This window comes from Rattus norvegicus, chromosome 1 (genome assembly GCF_021556685.1).
Source record: "Rattus norvegicus strain SHRSP/BbbUtx chromosome 1, alternate assembly SHRSP_T2T, whole genome shotgun sequence".
Classification (NCBI taxonomy): Eukaryota; Metazoa; Chordata; class Mammalia; order Rodentia; family Muridae; genus Rattus; species Rattus norvegicus.
The window spans coordinates 30,499,602-30,518,779 of NC_141534.1; the positions used below are offsets into that span (position 1 = coordinate 30,499,602).

Sequence of the window (19,178 nt, forward strand, 5' to 3'; positions counted from 1 at the left end):
TCTTAATTTTTATTCCTGGCTTGATTTCATCCACTCCCACCCTTGGTAGTCAGTATCTATGTATAAATTTACTTTTATTCTGTCTCTTTGTATGTCTCAGGTGTGTGTGTGTGTGTGTGTGTGTGTGTGTGTGTGTGTGTGTGTGTGTTACACAGTGGCTACAAAGACTTAAAGAGGCTATGGCAGAGATAAAGGAGATTTGAAGAGGCCTGAGAGGAAAGGTAGGAAGGTGATAGAGATGCCAAGAGTCTCTGTGGAAATAAGATGATAAACCCTACTGGGATCTGCTGGAGGTGCGAGTGGAGAGTCAGGCTGCAAGGTCAGAGGTGTATGATGTTCTAGAAATGAGCCGGACGTGGAGGCACACACCTCTCTCAGCACTTCAATCACAGCACTTTGGAGGCAGGCGGATCTCTGAGGTTGAGACTGGCCTGGTCTGCATAGTGAGTTCCAAGACAGCTAGGGCCATGTAGAAAGACCCTGTCCCCAAACAACAGTAAAAAGGAAGTTAGAGAAATGAGATGTGGGATTGTAGGAGCTGTGGAAAAGAGCAGGACCGTGACCGTGTAACAGATAACAGTAGAGCAGGCCACATCTGTAACGGGATAGAGCTAAGCTGAAGTTCCTGGAATAGTTGGGAATTCTCACATCCTAAAAATTCATGACAGGTTAATGGGACCATTGCTGTCTGTTAGGTGTTCTCCTCCTCGAGGGGTTCAGGTAAGTGTGTTGCACCCTTCAAATAATCTGGTAAGTTCTAGGCCTGGCTTTCCTGATAGTATTATCATGTGTGTTCCCATTGTCCCGGTTTGCTTTGATAAATTTGTAGGTGGTGGTAAACTTATAGGGGCACTCATTCTGTTTTTAGGAATGAATTAGTTATAGATCTACATTACGGGTAGTGCCAGATGGGATTGTTTATTTGTGCTTCAAGATGCACGATCTTCTTTGTCTTCAAAGCGGAGTCTCCAGACAAGGCACAGCCTGAGGAGGATGACAAGAAATCTCTGTGACAGCATATAAGTGGGTCTTTTCAATCTGTTTCTCTTAGCTGACCGGTGTCTACACCGGTGTTTACAGTGTTTTATTAACATCTTTGGACCGGTGCCACCATATCCATTGCTACTTTCTAATCATTACATGTTCATTGTTCTTTTATCTTCTGTTTCCTTTCTGCTGTTTTTGATGTCTACAGAGCATCCCGATTTCATTTTCTCCACATTAACATAGCCATTGGTTTCTCACCTTTCCTAGTAGTTGCTGTTGAGTTGGCTGTCCAGCTGATCCGTGTCCACTTTGAGTACATACCTCTTTCACAGACCAAGTGAATGCCTTGTTCAGCACAGTATTTCTGGGCCTCCCTCCACTTGAGCCACTGTCAACCACTTACTCACACGTGGCTTGAGTTGTGCATGTAAAACACAGGCAAGCATAATGATGATATGACTGTTTTTGAAAAATTGTAATCTGTAAAATCAGTTAAAAGTAAGGAAAAGGTTCTTACTTTATTGTATTTTCCCCATTGCTCTTTCTTCTGTTGATGTAAATAGGGTTTTTCTTTGAGGAACTTTTAACAACTCTTGGACAGCAGTCCTAGCAACACATCCCTTCAACTTTCATTCGAAAAAAAAAGGTAATTTTGCTGGAAACGGGATTCTACATAAAGTTTTGTTGTTTGCTTTTCTTTCAACACTTTAGTTTTCTCTTCCCTCTTACATAGTTTCTTAGACGTCAGATAAATCTTATCTTTGCTTCTCTGTGGATAAGGTGTGGTGGTTTGAATTGAGAAATGTGCGGTGGTGATGGTTTGGGAGTTTAGGCGTACAGCCTTGCTGGGGGACAAGCTCTGAGGGTATGCAGCCTTGCTCCACTTGCCGTGTGCCTCTCCTCTTGGCACTTGTGATTAAGGTATGAGCTCTCAGCTTCCTGCTCCTGCTGCCGTGCCTGCCTGCCATGGTGGACTCTTACCCCTCTGGAACTTTAAGCTAAATAAACTTTTTTTTAAAAGATTTATTTTATTTATTATGTATGAGTACACTATAGCTGTCTTCAGACCCAGCAGAAGAGGGCATCGGATCCCATTACAGATGGTTGTGAGCCACCATGTGGTTGCTGGGTTTGAACTCAGGACCTCTGGAAGAGCAGGCAGTGCTCTTGACCACTGAGCCATCTCTTCAGCCCCTAAATAAACTCTCAGTTCTTAAAGTTGCTTGTGTTCTTTAAGTGGCATTTTATCACAACAACAAAAGTATCTAAAGGTTTGGTTCGGTTTTCCTTTAGTTAGCTTCTTTTGGACTATTTTTCTTGGTCCTGATTTTCTGAAGCTTACATATGCTTACATATATTTTTTGTTATTTATCCTCCTTTTATTCCGTTGGCATCATTCACATGGAATACCCTTCTGCAACTTGGACTCTATAGTGAGTATCTTAACGCATAGCATATAGTTGAATTGTGCTTTTCATTTTTTTCTGCCAATCTCTGTCCTTTAATTGGAGAGCTCAACCCATATTAACTTATTGTACTGTTGGTAAGGAAGGACCTCTGTCATCTTTCTGTTTCTGTTCCCTATGCCAATTATGTGCCTTAGAGATTCTGTTACTGCCTTTTGTGTTGGATATATACTTTTGATATACTATTTTAATATTTAAATTACTTTTCTTCCCAATACCAAATGAAAAGACAACCTAAGTTTTTATTCCTCATGTGCCACCCACCTGTGTGCTTGTGGGTAGTGTGTGTTCATATTTGTGTGTGCATACATGTATGTAAAAGTGAAAGTCAATTTCAAGTATCCTTCTTACGCCTTGCCTTAGCTCTTCAGACAAGATCTATCACTGAGCCTAGAGCAAATTGACCCTGATAGAGCAGTTAACCAGGAACTACAGGGATCTGCCATCTTCATGTCTTATTTCCTACCCCATGCTCAGCACAGACACATGCTCCTCTGCCCAGTTCCTATCTGTGAGAAAGTAAAATCTGAACCCAGGCCCTTGTGCTTCTCTAGTAAGCACTTGACTAACAGAGCTACCTCCTAGGCACCACTACCTTCCCCTTCTTTCTACCTCATTTTCCTCTATGCAGTTCCTCCGTAGCCTACCTCTATTCCCACTCTTCTGAAACTTCATGTAGGGCTTTTCTTGTTTGTTTTGTTTTGTTAACCCACTGAGTCCACTTAGCACATTCTATATGTGAGTGGGTAGTTATAGCCATCTGCTGGAGCATGTGTAACCTCTCTGGCCACATCCTTGAGGAAAAATGACTTTCTTCTAGCAACTATCAGTTGCCAATAGCTACTCAAGACAGATGAACTCCTCTCGTACCTGCTGGTATCTTGGCAGGCCTGATCTGATGCAGGTCTTGTACACGGTCATGTCCACTGAGTTCCCATGTGAAACAGCACTGTCATATCTGACATTTACTACCTTCAGTTCTTAGACTCTTTTTGTCCCTTCTTCCATGGTGACCCCTAACACTTGGGGTGAGGGGGTGGGACATATTGTCCATTTTAGAGGTGAGCACTCTGCAGTCTCGTATTCTCATTACCGTCCCAAGTCTGATGCTAAGACACTACATCCAGACTACATGGAGAAATCAAATTGGCCCTGTCCAGGAAAATCTGTCCTACTGGCGAGTGTTTATAGTGCTAGAAGGCGATGCACACACTTCTGAAGGAGAAAAACAGTCAACAGTCTCGCCCCATGTTTCACGAGCCTGGAACTCCCCAGGTAGGCTAGTCTGGCTAGCTAGCTAGCCCCAGGAAGCCATCTATCTCTGCCTCCCCAGTTCTGGGATTACTAGTCTTTTGTCAGACATGTAGCTGATAAACATCTTTCCCCATTCTTTGGGCTGCCTCTACAGTAGATTAATAGTTACCTTTGCAACGCATAAGCTTTGAATTTCATGAAGTCCCACTTGTTGATTGTTAGTCCATTTCCTGGGTGACCACTGTCCTATTCAGAAAGCCTTTTACTTGAGGCTGTATCCTGGAGTGTGCCCCCTACTCTTTCCTGTAGAAGTTTCAGTTTTAAGTCTAGCATTGAGGGGCTGGGGATTTAGCTCAGTGGTAGAGCGCTTGCCTAGGAAGCGCAAGGCCCTGGGTTCGGTCCCCAGCTCCGAAAAAAAGAACCACAAAAAAAAAAAAAAAAAAAAAAAAGTCTAGCATTGAGATGTTTGATTCATCTGGAATTGATTTGTGAACAGGATCAGAGAAAGGAGTCAAGTTTTATTCCTCTATGTATAGATGATGCACACTTTCCCCAATACCATTTAAAGATGCTGTCCATCTTGGTTGTTTTGGCAATTTGTACTCATTGTTAATACTCTCCACTTAGTGAACCTTGTTCTTTTATTTTCTTCTAGTTCTTTTTCAGTTTCCCTGCAGCTCGTTGAACAAGATTTTTGTCTAGAAATCTATAATGTCTAGACTTGGTCAAGTAATTTCTGAATTCAGTGGGGTTGTCTGTTTTTTGTTTTTTGTTCTCATTTTTCTTTTGTAGTCAGTACCTTCTTCTTGTTTTGTTTGTTTTGTTTTGTTTTGAGACAGGGTTTCTCTGTATAGCCCTGACTGTCCTGGAAATCACTCTGTAGTACAGGCTGGCCTCAAACTCAAAGATCTGCCTGCTTCTGTCACCGGAGTACTGGGATTAAAGACATGCACCACCACTGCCCTGCAAGTCTGTACCTTCTTGTTTCTCTGCATCCCTTTTGGTTTTAGTTAACAACTGGACATATTGGATAACAAGTTTGGAAGCATCTCTGGAAGTCGGTCAGTTTCTCTCTAGTCAGTTGAATGTATTTTTGTTCTTGATCATTAAAGTTGTCATTGTTTGATGGCAATTCTGAACAATTTCTGTGAATTTTCTTCTTTGTTGTATATGACTTCTGAAGTCTCAGTTCAGTTAGCTTGTTGATTAGTGATTAGTCAAAGGTTGCCATACATATATGGAATCAGAAAGTTAAAGGCTATGTTATGCATGCCTTGCTCAGCTGTAAATATAAGCTTCAGGAACACTGCAGTCCTTTAAGTTTCTTGATCACATATATTTCTTGGGAATGTGTCAAGAAAAGAACAAGTTGAATTTTAGCCTGTTAGAAGATTGTAGGAATGGAGGAACAGTCTAGAACTTACTTTTTTTTTTAGCTATTTCTAGTGGACTTCTGTTTAATGCTGGGTCATTAGGGTTGGGGGCATCTCATGACATTAATGGTTGCCAGTTGTGCTAGGTAAGTCGCTCTTCCAGGTTACTTTATAATGAGAGCCATCCTAGGCTGGGAGTATACATAGACCTGTGGACACTGAGAAGTTTCCTTTTCCCTTGCAGACCACACCACCTCAGAAACAGATGTACTGAGACCTCAGCCAAAAAGTGCTTGGTCATGGATGCTGACGATGAGGCTGTCCTGAACCTTATTGCCGAGTGTGAATGGGACCTAAGCAATCCTCCTGGGAACATGAGCTCCAGCCAGAAGGAACATGACGCTGACCTCCATTATGCCCAGGGTGCGCATCACAGCACAGTAAAGGCCCAGGGGTCAGATAGGCCCTGGCTTGAGCATACATTTATGATGCTTACAGTGTTAAATCTGGATACTAGTATTTCAGCTCTGGAATTACAAAGGTTCCCCTTTGTAATGGGATTTAAGTTAATGGATTTAAGTTGTCTAGTCATAATTGTAGTTGTTTGAATTTCATTCTTTCTCAGAGCATAGGGGAAAAAATGTCTGATTTAAACAAGACAGCTAGAACTAGCTACAGCACTGTGAGGAACAGTCAGCTACTTGGCTCTCTTGAAATGCCCGTGCTCAGCAACCTGGTTAGGCACAATTCCTACCAGGCTCCCAGAACTTCTCAAAGCCTGTGAACTTGATGTGCACAATCTAAGGACTGCCTTTCACCAGAAACTTGCTCATAAGCTCTAATTTAATGTCTTGTACTCTATGATGAGTTTCCCAGAGCCACTCATGCTAGCTAGGACCAGCAGCTCCTAAGCCATAATCTCCCAAGACTGCTGTCCTCAGTCTTAACCCCGGTTCCTCTCATGCGTGTGTGGGTGTGTTACCGTTTTGACTTGCCTTTTCCTGACAGGTACTAATGCAGTGTTGGCCATCTGGATCTTCTCTTGTGATACTTTAAAGTCTCCCTCCCTGTTTAATAGCTGTTTCTTTTTTTGGTGTTGAATCATACAAATGTGGAGTTTGGATGTAAGACCTTTCTTTCACTCCACTGATTGATTCCCTTTTCACATTCCTAACAGCACTTCAAAGAATTAGATACTTTTTCTATAGTAGAACATGCTTTATTATGTCCTAATCTAGACCTTTTCCCATCCCAGGCCATAGAAGGACTACCCAGGTTTATTCACAGGCCACAGTTGGGGTCAGTGCTCAGAGGTCTGAGAGTACTGACCAGTGGTCACGGCCTCTCGCACTTCCAGGTTCTCTGAGCATCTGTGAAGAGAGACATTGAGTAATCACTCCGGGCACTCGTTGAGGCAGTTGATTTGCATCTATTGCCCAGACTGTAAATTCTGTCTTCTATACACCGCCATCCCATCGTAGTTACTTGGTACTGAGTCTTGCCACTGTTGAACACTGCCATTTTCCTCCTGTAGAACTATCTGGAACTCACTGCAGTGTTGACTGCTATATTAACTACTCAGTATTTTTTTTGTCTTACTTAATTGATTTAAAGAAAGTATATTTTATAGATTACATTGCTCTCACAAACCTAAAATGTAACGAAGTAAAACTTAAAATGTTTTTAATAAAATAGAGTCCAGACATCTGTTGAGTCCTTTGTCCATCCAGCACCAATGTGGGGACTCAGCGAGGCGAGGCCATGAGAAGAAGAAAGTCACCTCCAGAGGGTGTCCAGGTCATTCCCCACAGGACCAGCTCTGTGGGGAGCTCCCCCCACAGCATGGCCTGCCAGAGGCCTGCCATCTGCATGTGCAGCATGCCCGCATCGCTTCACAGCCAGGTAATCACTCAGTCCTGCCAGCATTCAGCCGCCTTTCCAAGTTAGTATTTATACATTATTCACAGTGTTTGCTACAACTCTGAAATCTTTTCTGATGTCTTTATACCTATGAAGTTCTAAATTATCTTTGGAAAGGATTTAGCACATCAGAATTTATCACACACCGGTATTTTGGATTGCTAGTTTGGAAATTTTTTGGTATTTTTCCATTGTGCACACACCCTCTTTCTCTGCCTCTCACATTTCTTCCTATCCCTCTTTAGTCCTATAGACATGTTTTCTTCTAAATACACAGGCTAAGCTCCTGATAGTAGTTAGATTTTTAATACCAAAGATGAGGAAGATTAAATAAGTTAATTGAGAGTACCATGAGCATCTACAGTGTAAGTATCAAAACTTCCCCCATAAATGAACCTGCTATCTTGAGGCGCTTGTTTGGGTCACATTTGTGAGGCCTTCAGATGGACAGTGGTCAGGTAATATGGCTGTTCAGAGTCCTGGACCGTGGCTAAGGCAGGGTCATGGTCCTGTTCAGTGTCTTCACCACTGTCATTGTTCTTCCCTGGACAAGAGTGTGTCTGCCCCTTCCAGAGGGTATTAGTGAATAAATGCATGGGATCTCCCATGTCATTTCACTATCCAGGCCTATTTAATATGTGGGAAACACACGTGTGTGATGTTGTCTAGAGAACTTTGTTGACATCTATTCTGTATGAGCTGAGTAGACCAAGTACCGACAAAAGCCCGTACGTAACAAGAATGGAGTTTTGTCCACTTTGTCCAGAGTCTTCTCAAAATCCATGTTTTACCACATGAACCTCCCTCCTTTCACCTCCTCCTGCCTCTTCCTCGTGTGTGTGTGTGTGTGTGTGTGTGTGTGTGTGTGTGTGTGTGTGTGTGTGTATCACACACATATAGATACACATCTGTTGGTTCCATGTTTGGTGGACACACATTCACACTGTGGACGTACTTTTTAAAATTATAAAACCAGCCTCCAGATCCTAGAGAATTCAGTCTAATAAGGGCTCTGCTCGCTTTCTCTGTATTCCAGACTCTGTGGATGTTGAAGACTGTGCTTCATCTTCTCAGAAGTCAACTTTGCCATCACAAAAGATAGTAAATCCTTTGCCTGTCCCTGAAAAGTACAGGAAGCGAAGGATGCCTGGGGGGAGATTCCAGGTGCCTTCAGACCGGGAGTGTTTGAGCTTCCTAGAGAGGGCTGACGTGCCCTCCAGCCTTGAGGACAGTCTAAGCAGACAGGATGGCTTGGAGGGCCAGAGTCAGGTGGCCTTGTCTCACTCTGAGGCTTTGGAGGCTGAAGAGCGGACATCTCATGGCACAAGTGACCCCAGAGTGGTGAGCAGCTGTAGCAGAGGGGTCAGCAACTGGAGACCTGCCTTATTCCCGTTACGTGTGTCTTAGCAGCACAGTTGTTTGGTCTCTTGCTTGCCGTATCTTATATTTTCAGTACAAATTGTGACCCCCACAGTGAATGTTGCTTTAAAACAACTCTCTTGATGCTTGATCTTGTGCTCTGGTTCTGAGGCAAGCCCAGCTTCATAGTAGGGGTGATTTCCCCATATTTACATTTGTGTCCAAAGTTGGAAGTAGGCTTTATGGCAGGCTAAGTCGTCAACAACTGTCATGAGGGAGGAATCCTGGAAATACACTTTATGGTTTCTGAGGAATTCATTCCTAATTGGAGAACTAAGAGTTCTCCCACAGGAAAGGACCCAGAGACTCCAGAAACTACTCCCTTGTCTCAGTAGCAGCCAGCTGGACCCAGTTGGAGGCTTTGAGACTCAGGGTCCACCCACCAAGTTGAGAGCAGGCCATACTGACTCAAAACTGCTGGAGCAGGATGGGGAAAATGGAGATTTACCATAGCCTTTTGAATTGGAAACAGGGAAAAGTCTAGGAGGTAGAGCCATTTGGCTTAGAAGCCAGAGGGCCTTCAAGATGGTTGATTCTTTGATTGGTCCTAAACTGGAACTGAGGCAAAAACAAGGAAAGTTGGCTATGCGATTTGTGGACCAAGCTAGAAACAGTTGGCTAATGCCTCTGACTATAGTTCTGGGGGCTGTTTTCATGTGATGTGACCCTGTCTATTTGCAGCCTGTTCTTAGGTTCTGGACTAAGGGAAATAAGGGAAATGGGGGAGGGGATTTCTATGCTGTTACAGCCTCACGAGAAGCTAGCTTCACAGATGGGTGTCTCCTGTTCTCAGCTCCTGGGCATGGGCTCCTTCTATTATGGAGACAAGGATTTTAGACCCTGGCATGTTGTATTAGAGACCTAGCTTTTGCAGTGAGCTGCCAGCTTAAAGCCAGTCTTCATCATTGTGTCTTCTTCGTAGCTGTCTCCTAAACTCTGCTCGGCAGCGGCGCCTGAGCGAAGGTCCACTCTGGAAATGGCACTTCTGGAGGCGCTCCTCGACCTGATAGACAGGTGCTCGAGTGGCAGTGGATCCCTGCATGGCAATGAGGCTTTCCTCGGTGAGTCCTGGCAGCTAGGTTTGGGGCTCTCAACATTCACACAAGCTGACGTTCTAGGGAAGTGAATAATTATCCCATGTTAACTAATAGATATCCTCTTGTGAGTGTTACACGTTTTATTACATGTCCTTCCTCCCTAGTGTTGCTGCCCTTCTTGGTGGCTGGAGTGCTTTGTGACTACGGCTACCACCTGGCAGTGCTACAAATGCCATGTGGAGTGTTGGTCTCTGCTGTCTTCTTATGGGCATTTGGAAGGCTGGGGACCTCTTTCCTGCCTTCTGATTCTCTATGTGCATCTAGTTGAGTACAGAGCCTTGGATTCACAGAGCTTCAGGGATGTGATCGAAACCCAATGGGATTGTCTGCCTACTGAGGTCTCAATTCATTTTCTTTTGCATACTGGAGATAGAGAATGAGAGCATGCCAAGGTTCCTCATGCAGTGTTCTGCTCTGAACCTGGGCAGTGGCTGCTTTCTCCAGAAGCCTGGACTACATGTCAGTGTCCTTTGGGGGCCACGTCCATCAGCAGTGAGCTGCCTAAGCCACTGCCTACCATGGTTCCTGTGAGTCAGGGTTACCGCGGCTCTGATAAAACACCATGATCAAAACAACTTGGGAAGGAAAGGGTTTGTTCAGCTTACTCTTCCACATCACAGTTCATCAGCAGAGGAAGTCAGGACAGGACCTCAGACAGATTAGGAACCTGGAGGCAGGAGCTGATGCAGAGGCCATGGAGGGGGCTGCTGACTGGCTTGCTCCTCATGGCTTGCTCAGTCTGCTTTTTTTTTTTGGTTCTTTTTTTCAGAGCTGGGGACCGAACCCAGGGCCTTGCGCTTCCTAGGCAAGCGCTCTACCACTGAGCTAAATCCCCAGCCCCTCAGTCTGCTTTTTTACAGAATCAGAACAACCAGGCCAGCGGTGGCCACACCTGAAATGAGCGGGGCCTTCCCCTATTAATCACTAATTAAGAAAATGCCTACAAGAATGCAGCCCATCTTATAGGGCATATTCTTAATTGAGGTTCCCTCTTTCAGATGACTTCAGCTTGTGTCAGGTTGACTTTAGTAGCCAACATAGTTCCTGACCACTTCCCTCAATTGCTCCTAGATCAGAAACCCTGGGAACTGTAGTACTGGATTCTGATGGCTGTACCTCTAGTCTTTAATCAGGGCCAGTGTGTTGTTGCAGCAGAAATGGCCCATGGTAGTTGTGATGTCCATGATGTAGCTGCCGTGTTGGAGTTCGCTGGCCAAGCTACCATACATTTACCACATCTTTCTGACGTGGCTAACTTCTCTTGCCAGTTGCCTTTTTTGTACATTATTGGGAACCAAGCAAGGTGATTTCAAGGTGCCAGTGTCTCTGTTCCTTTATGCGTTTTCTTTATGCTTTCTCGTCATCGAGCAATTGAATGAGCTTTTTTTTTTCCCTGTTTGTATTCCTTCCTTGAGCTGTGATACACTAACAGTATTTCCTTTTGACTCCTAGCTCAGGCCAGGCAAGTTTTGTCATCTCTTCAAGAGTTCACCGCAGCGCGGGACGGTTCAGCACTTGAGAAGGAAGGAGTTGGGTACCTGTCTCTGGAGAACAAGGCTCTGCAAAGCCGCCTTACGGAGCAGCATCAGCAGTATGCTGCTGCGGTGACCAAGGTGACGACAGAGCTCAACAACACAAAGAGGGAGCTGGTGAGTGCTCTCTGCTGTCTGTGGTTGTTGCTGGGGCAGGGGAGAGACAGGTCTGACCCCCAGAGCTCCATCTGACTGTTTCATACCCAAGTCCCAGAAAACAGTGAGCCTATGATGGTACTGCTGCTCATTGCCAGAATTTTGCCTGGTGCTCTCTCCAGGGTGTGGATGGAAGAGGTGGGGACGAAGCAATGGACCATATTCAGTCTCTCGGTTGCCTGGGCTTCTTAGTCCCGCTCTCTAAGGTTCCAAATAACTGGGTCATCTGTGGTCTTTGTCTTCATTCTGCACCAACCAGGTGCATTTGATGGTTTCGTCCGAGTCTAGGGGACTCTCTAACACCAGTTGGTATATCCAGAGAGAACTGTACAAACTTAGACCTGGCATCTAAGCTGACTGATTCTTGTGGGGTTATATTGTATTTAAAGTTTTGGGGTGCTCTCATTTCTTTTAAGTTTATGCTAATGGTTTACATCAAATGCAGAATGGGTGGGTGGAGAGAACGGGTGTGGGGTCTGGCAGTCAGCCTTTAAACAGAAGGCATCCCAGCCTGGTGGGCATCCATGTGTGAGGGCAGGCTTGCCACATGTATATTAAACTCACCACTTTCCCGCTGCAGACTGGGCTTGGGTTTTGGTGAAATGCTAGTTCCCCTTTCCCAGCCCAGCCTGTCTAGAGCCCAGACCTTTACGAGTGTGTGTGCTGGTGCATGAGCTGCAAGCAGGTGTAGGAACTGTGGGAAGGTGCAGGGATCGGTGCTGTGGGAACCTTTGTAGGTGGCGTGCATGGGTCACCTCTGAGAAACCTGATGACTTGCACCACCTTTGCAATAACTACCATTACTGCTCTGATGGGAGCTTTGATCGCTCTTATGTCTCAGTCTTAATGCCCCAGCTTACGTTCAGCGTTTTCCCTGTGTGCAAAGATACTAAAGGACTCGGGCCTCAGCTCCTACTTGTAATTAGGGGCAGCTGATGGAATCCCCCATCCTTGTGGACTGAAGACCCAGATCATAATGGAGTCCCACAGGAAGGATGCCAAGAACACAATAGTATAGAGGCCCCAGGATCTGCTGTGACAATGGGATCCTATGGAGAATAAGGAGCCATTCTCCTCTATGAGCCATTGCTCCTCTGATATTACACCTGAATTCCTGTGGTGCATACCCTGCCTACCTCCCCCCTTCCTTGTGTTCTCCCCCTTCAAGTGGGTCAGACTGGGGTAGCCTGCAGGTGGGATAATATGCTTTTGAGTGTGATTTTTGTTTTGTGTTGTAATTCAGAATTATAATATGAAAAGTAAAACTTTACGGTGACCTTCCAGAGTTTTCATTCATTCATTAGCTGTACTAAATCTCACCTGTCTATCCAGGACACATTGAGACAACATTTGGACAACTCATTGGAAGAGAATGACAACTTGAAATCTCTTCTGTACAATGTGAAACAGGAAGTGAAGCACGCAGACACGTCAGGTGCACTGAGTCTGCAGATCACCGGTCAGTAGCTATGCACGCCATTTGCTAAACCTGAGTGTTCATGAACGCGGGAGGCAGACATCATTCTGAGTCACTCTGTGTTAAGGTTGAATCAGTAAACACTGCCTGAGTAGGGTTAGGGCTGCCTATGGCAGCTGCTCTGGGGTGGTATGTGGAGGTCGCTCCTCGTCTGGCCATTTCCACTGCCATCAGGATCTTGACTTTTCTGCTTTCCAGAAAAAGCAGGTGTCTGGGCAGCTGCTTGTGTTCACTGTTTCTTTCAAGTCCAGATAATTTTCATTTCTTTCTTCACTTTTTGGGCTGTTTTGTTTTTCAGCTTTAAGAAAAGTCAGGTTCAGATGCCTAGGGTGGTCATCTGTGTTTTGGGAGGGCCGGGACGTAACTGCCTCCTTAGCACCACAGGGAGGAGCGCTACCCAGGTCTGACTCCTGGGCCGAGTGTCTCCTCAGATCTCTTTCTGCTTGCTCTTATTGGGCTGTTTTGTTGAATGATAAGAGTTATTTGTTTTCTTTTTCTTTCTAATTAGTACTTTTTTTTATTTGTTTTTCTTTGTTGTTGTTTGGGGAATATTATTCCTCAGATACCATCCCATCTTTTTTCTTTCTTTTCTTTTTGAGATTATATCATTTGTCCCTTCCCTTTTCTCCATTCAGACCCTCCATTACCACTCTTTTTCAAATTCGTGGCCTCTTTTTTCCATTAATTGTTGCTACATGTATATATGCATATGTAGTGTGTGTGTGTGTGTGTGTGTGTGTGTGTGTGTGTGTGTGTGTGTATACACACACATATACATTCCTAAATGTAACCTGCTCAGGCTACTTGTATGTTTTCAAGGCTGACCATTTGGTATTGGGCAACCAATTAGAGTGCTCTTCCCTGGGGAAGAGTTTCTCCCACTTCCAGCATTTCTTAGTTGACTGTAGTTCTCTGTATAGAGTTGAAGTTTCATGGTCCTTCCCCCACCCACATAGGCATGTCTGTTCCGCTCATATTTAGGCAGCCATGTTGGTGAGACTTTAGGGTTGTAGCTTCAGTCTCACAGGAAGCCCCCAGATCCTTTCCCCATCCCCACCCCCCCACCCCCGCCACCCTCTCCATCCTCCTCTTCCACGGTGTTTCTGGGAACTTAAGTGTGGTGACTAGTTTTGTGGGAATGAGTGCTACGTCTTTGCATTTGGATTGGTGGTTGTTTTCTGTGATCTCCCTCTGTTGCAAAGAGGCATTTCCTTGATGAGGAGTGAGGACTGCACTTATCTGTAACTATGAGGACGGATATTTACAGTATCATTAGAGATTATGCTGGTTTGGCAAAGTAGTGGTTGTCAGTTTTCCTTCAAGATCCGTGACTTCACTCGCCCTGGGTAGTTGGTTAGGTTCCCAAGATCTTGTGAGGTGGGTTTAGATCCATATTGAGAGCTTGTCTTAGAGTTTTATTGCTGTGAAGAGACAATAAAACCACAGAAACTCTTACTAAGGAAAACATTTAGTTTGGAATTAGCTTACAGTTCAGAAATGTAGTCTATTGTTGTCATGGCAGCAAGCATGGTGGCATGCAGATAGATCTGGTGCTAGAGAAGAAGTTGAGAGCTCTATATCTTGGTCCATAGACAGAAGAAGAAGACTGCACACTGGGCACAGCTTGAGCATAGGAGACTTCATAACTCACGCCCACAGTGGCACACTTCCTCCAACAAGGCCACACCTCTAATAGTGCCACTCCCTGTGGGCCAAGCATTCAAACACATGAGTCTGTGGAGGCCATACCTGTTCAAATCACCACAGAGCTGTTGTTACCAGCAAGGTATGCATGCCACTCTGGGTCCTCAGGGTTAATTGTGCATGCTGGTCGTTTCTGTGAGACATTACTTTTATTGTCTTGGCTTTTTTTTTCCTTCTAGCTTTGTCTTCACTTTTAAGGTAGCATGAGTTTTCTGACATTCTGTAATTCTGGTTCAGGTTGCTCTTTATTTCTTGTGTCATTTTCTGTTTGTTTTACTTAATTTGAATTGGTGTATGGGTCAAATCTGCTCTGTGGACCTGACTCTCAGAAGCTAGGACTCTTTACACTTCTCTTACGGCAACAAGAGTTTTCTGTCACTCGTTTTTCATGACACTTGTCCTTCAGGATTTCCTTCGAAAGATAGGCCACAACCCCTTCTCTGGCTATATGGCTGATAAAATACAACTGCTCCTTTCGGGAAACTTTTGTCCTCTCTTCCTTCTTTCTGTAGTCGTGTTTTGCTCAGTCCCCCCACCCCCCTGTAGAAGTGGCTTTTCCCAGAGAGGACCATGTTTTAAACAGACTGGGCTGTCCAGCCCTTAACTGCATGGAACACCTGGTCTCCCCCTCACTAACAAGATGAAACCTTCACCTAATTTACCACAGCCCCGACACTAACCCAGGAAGTGGGTCCTTTGAGATCTTCTACATTGTATCTGTCAGATGCCCCACTGATGACAAACTGTCCACGTAGACATAGATGTCATGCACTTACCATACCTCTGGGACTTGGCCTAGTTCCTTGGGTTAGGGACATGAGACTCCTGTGGGCTTTTAGTTTTCATCTGGCTTCCCTTGATATTTGGTTAATGTGAGGTTCCCGGGAGGCCCTGAGACCAGGCTACTGCTATCTCCTCAGAATCCCTTTCACCTGTGCTCTCGGGGAGGCTGTTGCCTTGACTGAGATCGGCACAGACATTTGCGTTGTGCTGACTGGTGAGAAGGACCTTATACTAGTGTCACTGTTGTCCTTTGCCATACTTTGCCTTCTGGCTTTGTTGATGTTACTGATGCTATATGGTTTCACAGCCGTGTGTCTACATGTAGGTTTATCTGGATCCTTTGTTTAGATGTAGGAAGCTAATAAAAGGTACTGCTTTCCTCCCTTGAGTTGGAAACACAGAAATAGATCAGAATCAGATAGATTGGAAGAAGCACTGGCTCTAGCACTGGTAGGGAGGAATCGGTGGGTCATCAGATCTGTGGCCACCATAGAGTTTAGACTGCTTCTCCCTAAATCACAGGCTGCCTTGTGAATGAGTGTAGATTTCTTCCTGAAGAAAGGGGAGACTCTGAAGGCAGATCCAGTGGAGGAATCTGCTGGTACCAGCTTTAGGGTATCAGGTATAGGTAACAGGGGTATTAGCTCCCATAGAGGGAAACAGATGTTGCCTGATACTCTTCACCCCCATCTTTGAGTCTCTAATATTCTTTCTCTGGCTTTAATTTAAACCAGAATGATCAAAATGTGTAGATGAACATCATTACACAATACTACTTCCTGTCTTCCTCAGGACTTCAGACAAGTATGAAGCAGCTCTCTGGGGAAGTTATGGAGCTGAAGCAACACGTGGCGCACTATGACAAGATCCAGGAGCTCACACAGATGCTTCAAGAGAGCCACAGGTCCCTGCCTGAGTGGGTCACGGGGGGAGGCTGAGACACAGGGTGGGAGGCACTAAGAAACACAGTATCTGTCAGGAGTTGGTGTTCAGGGCCCATAGGCATTGCCACATTGACTTTCAACATGAGTGAACATTCCCTTGGTAAAAAATGAGATATGATGATGACTGTAAGGAATGTACTCTGAGGTACACCTGAAAAGTGTTTAACCTGAGACCCAGGAGCAACCCAAGACATGTATGAGCCAGGGAGTATGGACTAGAATCTGAGGGGTGAGTACATGTTAGAGCTGGTGAAGTCTGGTCCAGTGTTCTGCTCCCCTGGGCCATGTGCTTTCCACTATAGCATGTGCTTTCCCATCACTGGAGGTCATGGTTGTTCACTTACAAACATGGACATCATCTTTCTACTTGTTGCTGTATGAGTAGTGAAAGGGGGAGTAGGAATGTTAACATGGGCAAGGCAGACCCTGGCTGTATTGAGGAAGCGTCTTCTGGGAAGGAGGCAAGTGCCTGAGAGAGAGCAGGTCATCGGAGCAGCTGTTGTTCCTGGAGCCTCCTCTGAGGAGGGCTCATTGTCGTCACTACTCTTCCCCGACCCTCCCTTCTTCCTTGTAACTCCTGTTGTTAATGGTCTCCTTACAAGGTGACCACATGTAAGGGTCTTCATGTTGGGTCAGACAGAGCCAAGCTTTCCCTTTTAAGTCTTGGCAGGCCCGAGTTACAGAGCTGGGGGTAAAGGCTTTGGGCACAGAAGACTGCTAAGACAAAGTAGGGAGGAATGGATGGAAGGAAGGAACCTGGGCTGCTAATTCAGAGCAGTGACAGGCAAAGGAATACACTCCTGGATTCCAGCAGGCCCAGTGCAGACAGAGATGCAGAGGTCTGGAGACAGTGCCACCAGGCTTTTGCTCACGCATGTGCATGCTGGTGTTAGCAGCCATTTCTGTGATTTCAACAAACAAGGTCAGCACGCACATACAGATTTATTCAATGGGATGGCCATCTTCAAAGATGGCAGAAGTTAGTGTTGCCTTGCTTCATCTGAACTTGAGATGCTATTCATTATGGCCACCTTGGGGACGAAGCAGTAGTGAGAACTTGTGGGAAACACACTAGTGTTTCTGAATCCAGCTCTGTGCTGTGCTATGGCCATGTCCCAGTTAACTGTGTGTGACTAGGAATCAGAAACACTGCAGTATTGGGTCTTTACAGTGGGAATATGGTTTTACTAGCCATAAAGATTCTCATCGTCTTGCCATAGAACTGTGGTGTGTTAGGAAGGCATCACCATTCACTTCTTCAGCTTATTCCCAAGCTCAACTCACAGTGACCAGCAGTGCCTTTGGGAAGGCTTGCTGAAGCCAAGGGCTCTGGCCGTGTCCATGTATGGTATGGAAGGTCATATAGAGTGACAGTAGCCAGTAGGAAGAAGATAATGGGGCCAGGGACAAGTGGTCACCTTGGCACTGCTACAGTTGGGAGCACCTGGCCAGGGCATGGGCGAGATATTTGTTTCTATGCTGGTGGACTTCAGCCAGTCTGTGGCAGTTGGGACACAGCAGTTACTTTCCTTTCATCCTCCAGCTCTCTGGTCAGCACCAATGAGCATCTCCTGCAGGAGCTGAGCCGTGCACGGGCACAGCACAGAGCTGAGGTCGAGCAGATGCACTGGAGCTTCCAGGAGCTCAAGAAGACTACGGCCCTGGCCCCACACCGTAGCTCCCGCCTTGGTGGCCGGCAGTCCTGCTAGCTGCTAGTGAGCTGTACTCCAGGGTTGTACCTGGGCATGTATCTGTCTGAATACCCTCCTGAGACTGTAATTACCTTAGGAACCTCAAAATGTATTCGTAAGCTCAGCTTGCTTATGTGTCCTAAATTGACGTAACCGCCCTGGGGCTTCTTCACGTTTGGGAAGTTTTCATTACACATCCTGCGTAAGGTACCTGTAGTTTTTTTTTTCTTCCCAATGTGGGAAAATTCGTATAATTAAAATGTTTTCATGTGACAAACATTCCTTACTTAAAGAAATAATATATTGCTATGTTTAAAAGTTAACCCGTAGATGGCTCTTTATAAATTATAACTGACTTCCTTATTGAATTCTTCTATAAAACAAGTTGTACAAAGTGAGAAGGAAGAAATAAGTTCCAAGTTGAAATAAAAAGTAAACTTAGAGATGTGACAAACATTTTAAAAACTTGTATGATGTTAACGTGTCATAGTAAAACAAATAAAAAACCTCCCCACTTGTGCCTCAACCTTTTGCTTTCAATAATTCCTGCAAATAAACAGACTGTGGACCTGAAACCCAGGGGAAGATTTAAAAACACACTGTACAGAGTGGATCCCAGATGACTAACCGCGTAAAAGGTGCTCAGGAGAAGAGGCAGACTCAGTCACCAGTACAGTACTATCCAGAGGGAAGCCCATGCAGAGAGATGGCTCGTACACACCAATGTTGCCGAGTACTGCACTCTGGAGACAGCTCAGAATTGCCTAGTGGACCTTGTCAGAAAGGCTCTCCTGCCCTCCACTCCTGCAGCGACTCCCAAGTCAATTTTGTGTGCAAGGCAGGAGTGAGTTTCAAGCCTCAACTTTGAGGCTTTGAGGGCTCTGCTGTGTTCTGTGGCTCCCAAGTCAGGAGCCGTACAGCCAGCGGTCTGTTTCTGTTTCAGTTTTTGTACATCATGTATGTCTATGAGTTAATTTATATTGCCTAAATTTTCAGATTATTTTGGTACTGATAATCTTTTGTTAGTGTTTTAATACCTTCGGGATTTGAAGTTGTATCGCTGTGTAGACTTGCTGACACGTGTCTTTTAAATAAGAGCTCACTGTCTGGGTAAGGAGATAGCCTCTGGCCATTGCCCTGCCTCAGCTTCCTCATTGCCGGAGTGCTCAGCGAGCCAGTGAACAAGCGGGCCTGGCCTTCCCATCGCCAGTGAGTATCCGACAGGTGAACTCCGGAGCATGCTGGTGGCCATCCTGAACTTTTTCAGCTGTGTATCTGGGGAACCAGCTTCCTGTCTTCCCTTCCTTGTGGTGTCATCTACGGCGTTATTCATTTCCCCAGACCACTGTCATATCTTCCTGTCAGGTTTGTTTCT

General features: G+C 45.3%; 1 protein-coding gene across 5 annotated transcripts in view; it reads left to right on the forward strand.

Moving 5' to 3' along the window:
• The window catches only part of Cep72 (centrosomal protein 72), a 29,942-nt gene extending 11,613 nt beyond the window's left edge, over positions 1-18,329 (forward strand). Inside the window, exons 1-10 of one of the 5 annotated variants that reach the window (XM_087552564.1) lie at positions 1,590-1,633; positions 4,547-4,768; positions 5,325-5,503; positions 6,776-6,982; positions 8,037-8,164; positions 9,342-9,480; positions 10,969-11,165; positions 12,537-12,663; positions 15,961-16,072; positions 17,656-18,329. In XM_087552564.1, the coding sequence (XP_087408690.1) occupies positions 5,380-5,503; positions 6,776-6,982; positions 8,037-8,164; positions 9,342-9,480; positions 10,969-11,165; positions 12,537-12,663; positions 15,961-16,072; positions 17,656-17,821 (1,200 nt within the window). In that variant the 5' untranslated portion in view covers positions 1,590-1,633; positions 4,547-4,768; positions 5,325-5,379 and the 3' untranslated portion in view covers positions 17,822-18,329. Of the gene's footprint in view, positions 1-1,589; positions 1,634-4,546; positions 4,769-5,324; positions 5,504-6,775; positions 6,983-8,036; positions 8,342-9,341; positions 9,481-10,968; positions 11,166-12,536; positions 12,664-15,960; positions 16,073-17,655 lie in introns of those variants that run through there. The other 4 variants (XM_087552553.1, NM_001400076.1, XM_087552535.1 and 1 more) reach the window with 4 other exon arrangements.
• Positions 18,330-19,178: the final 849 nt, after the last annotated feature.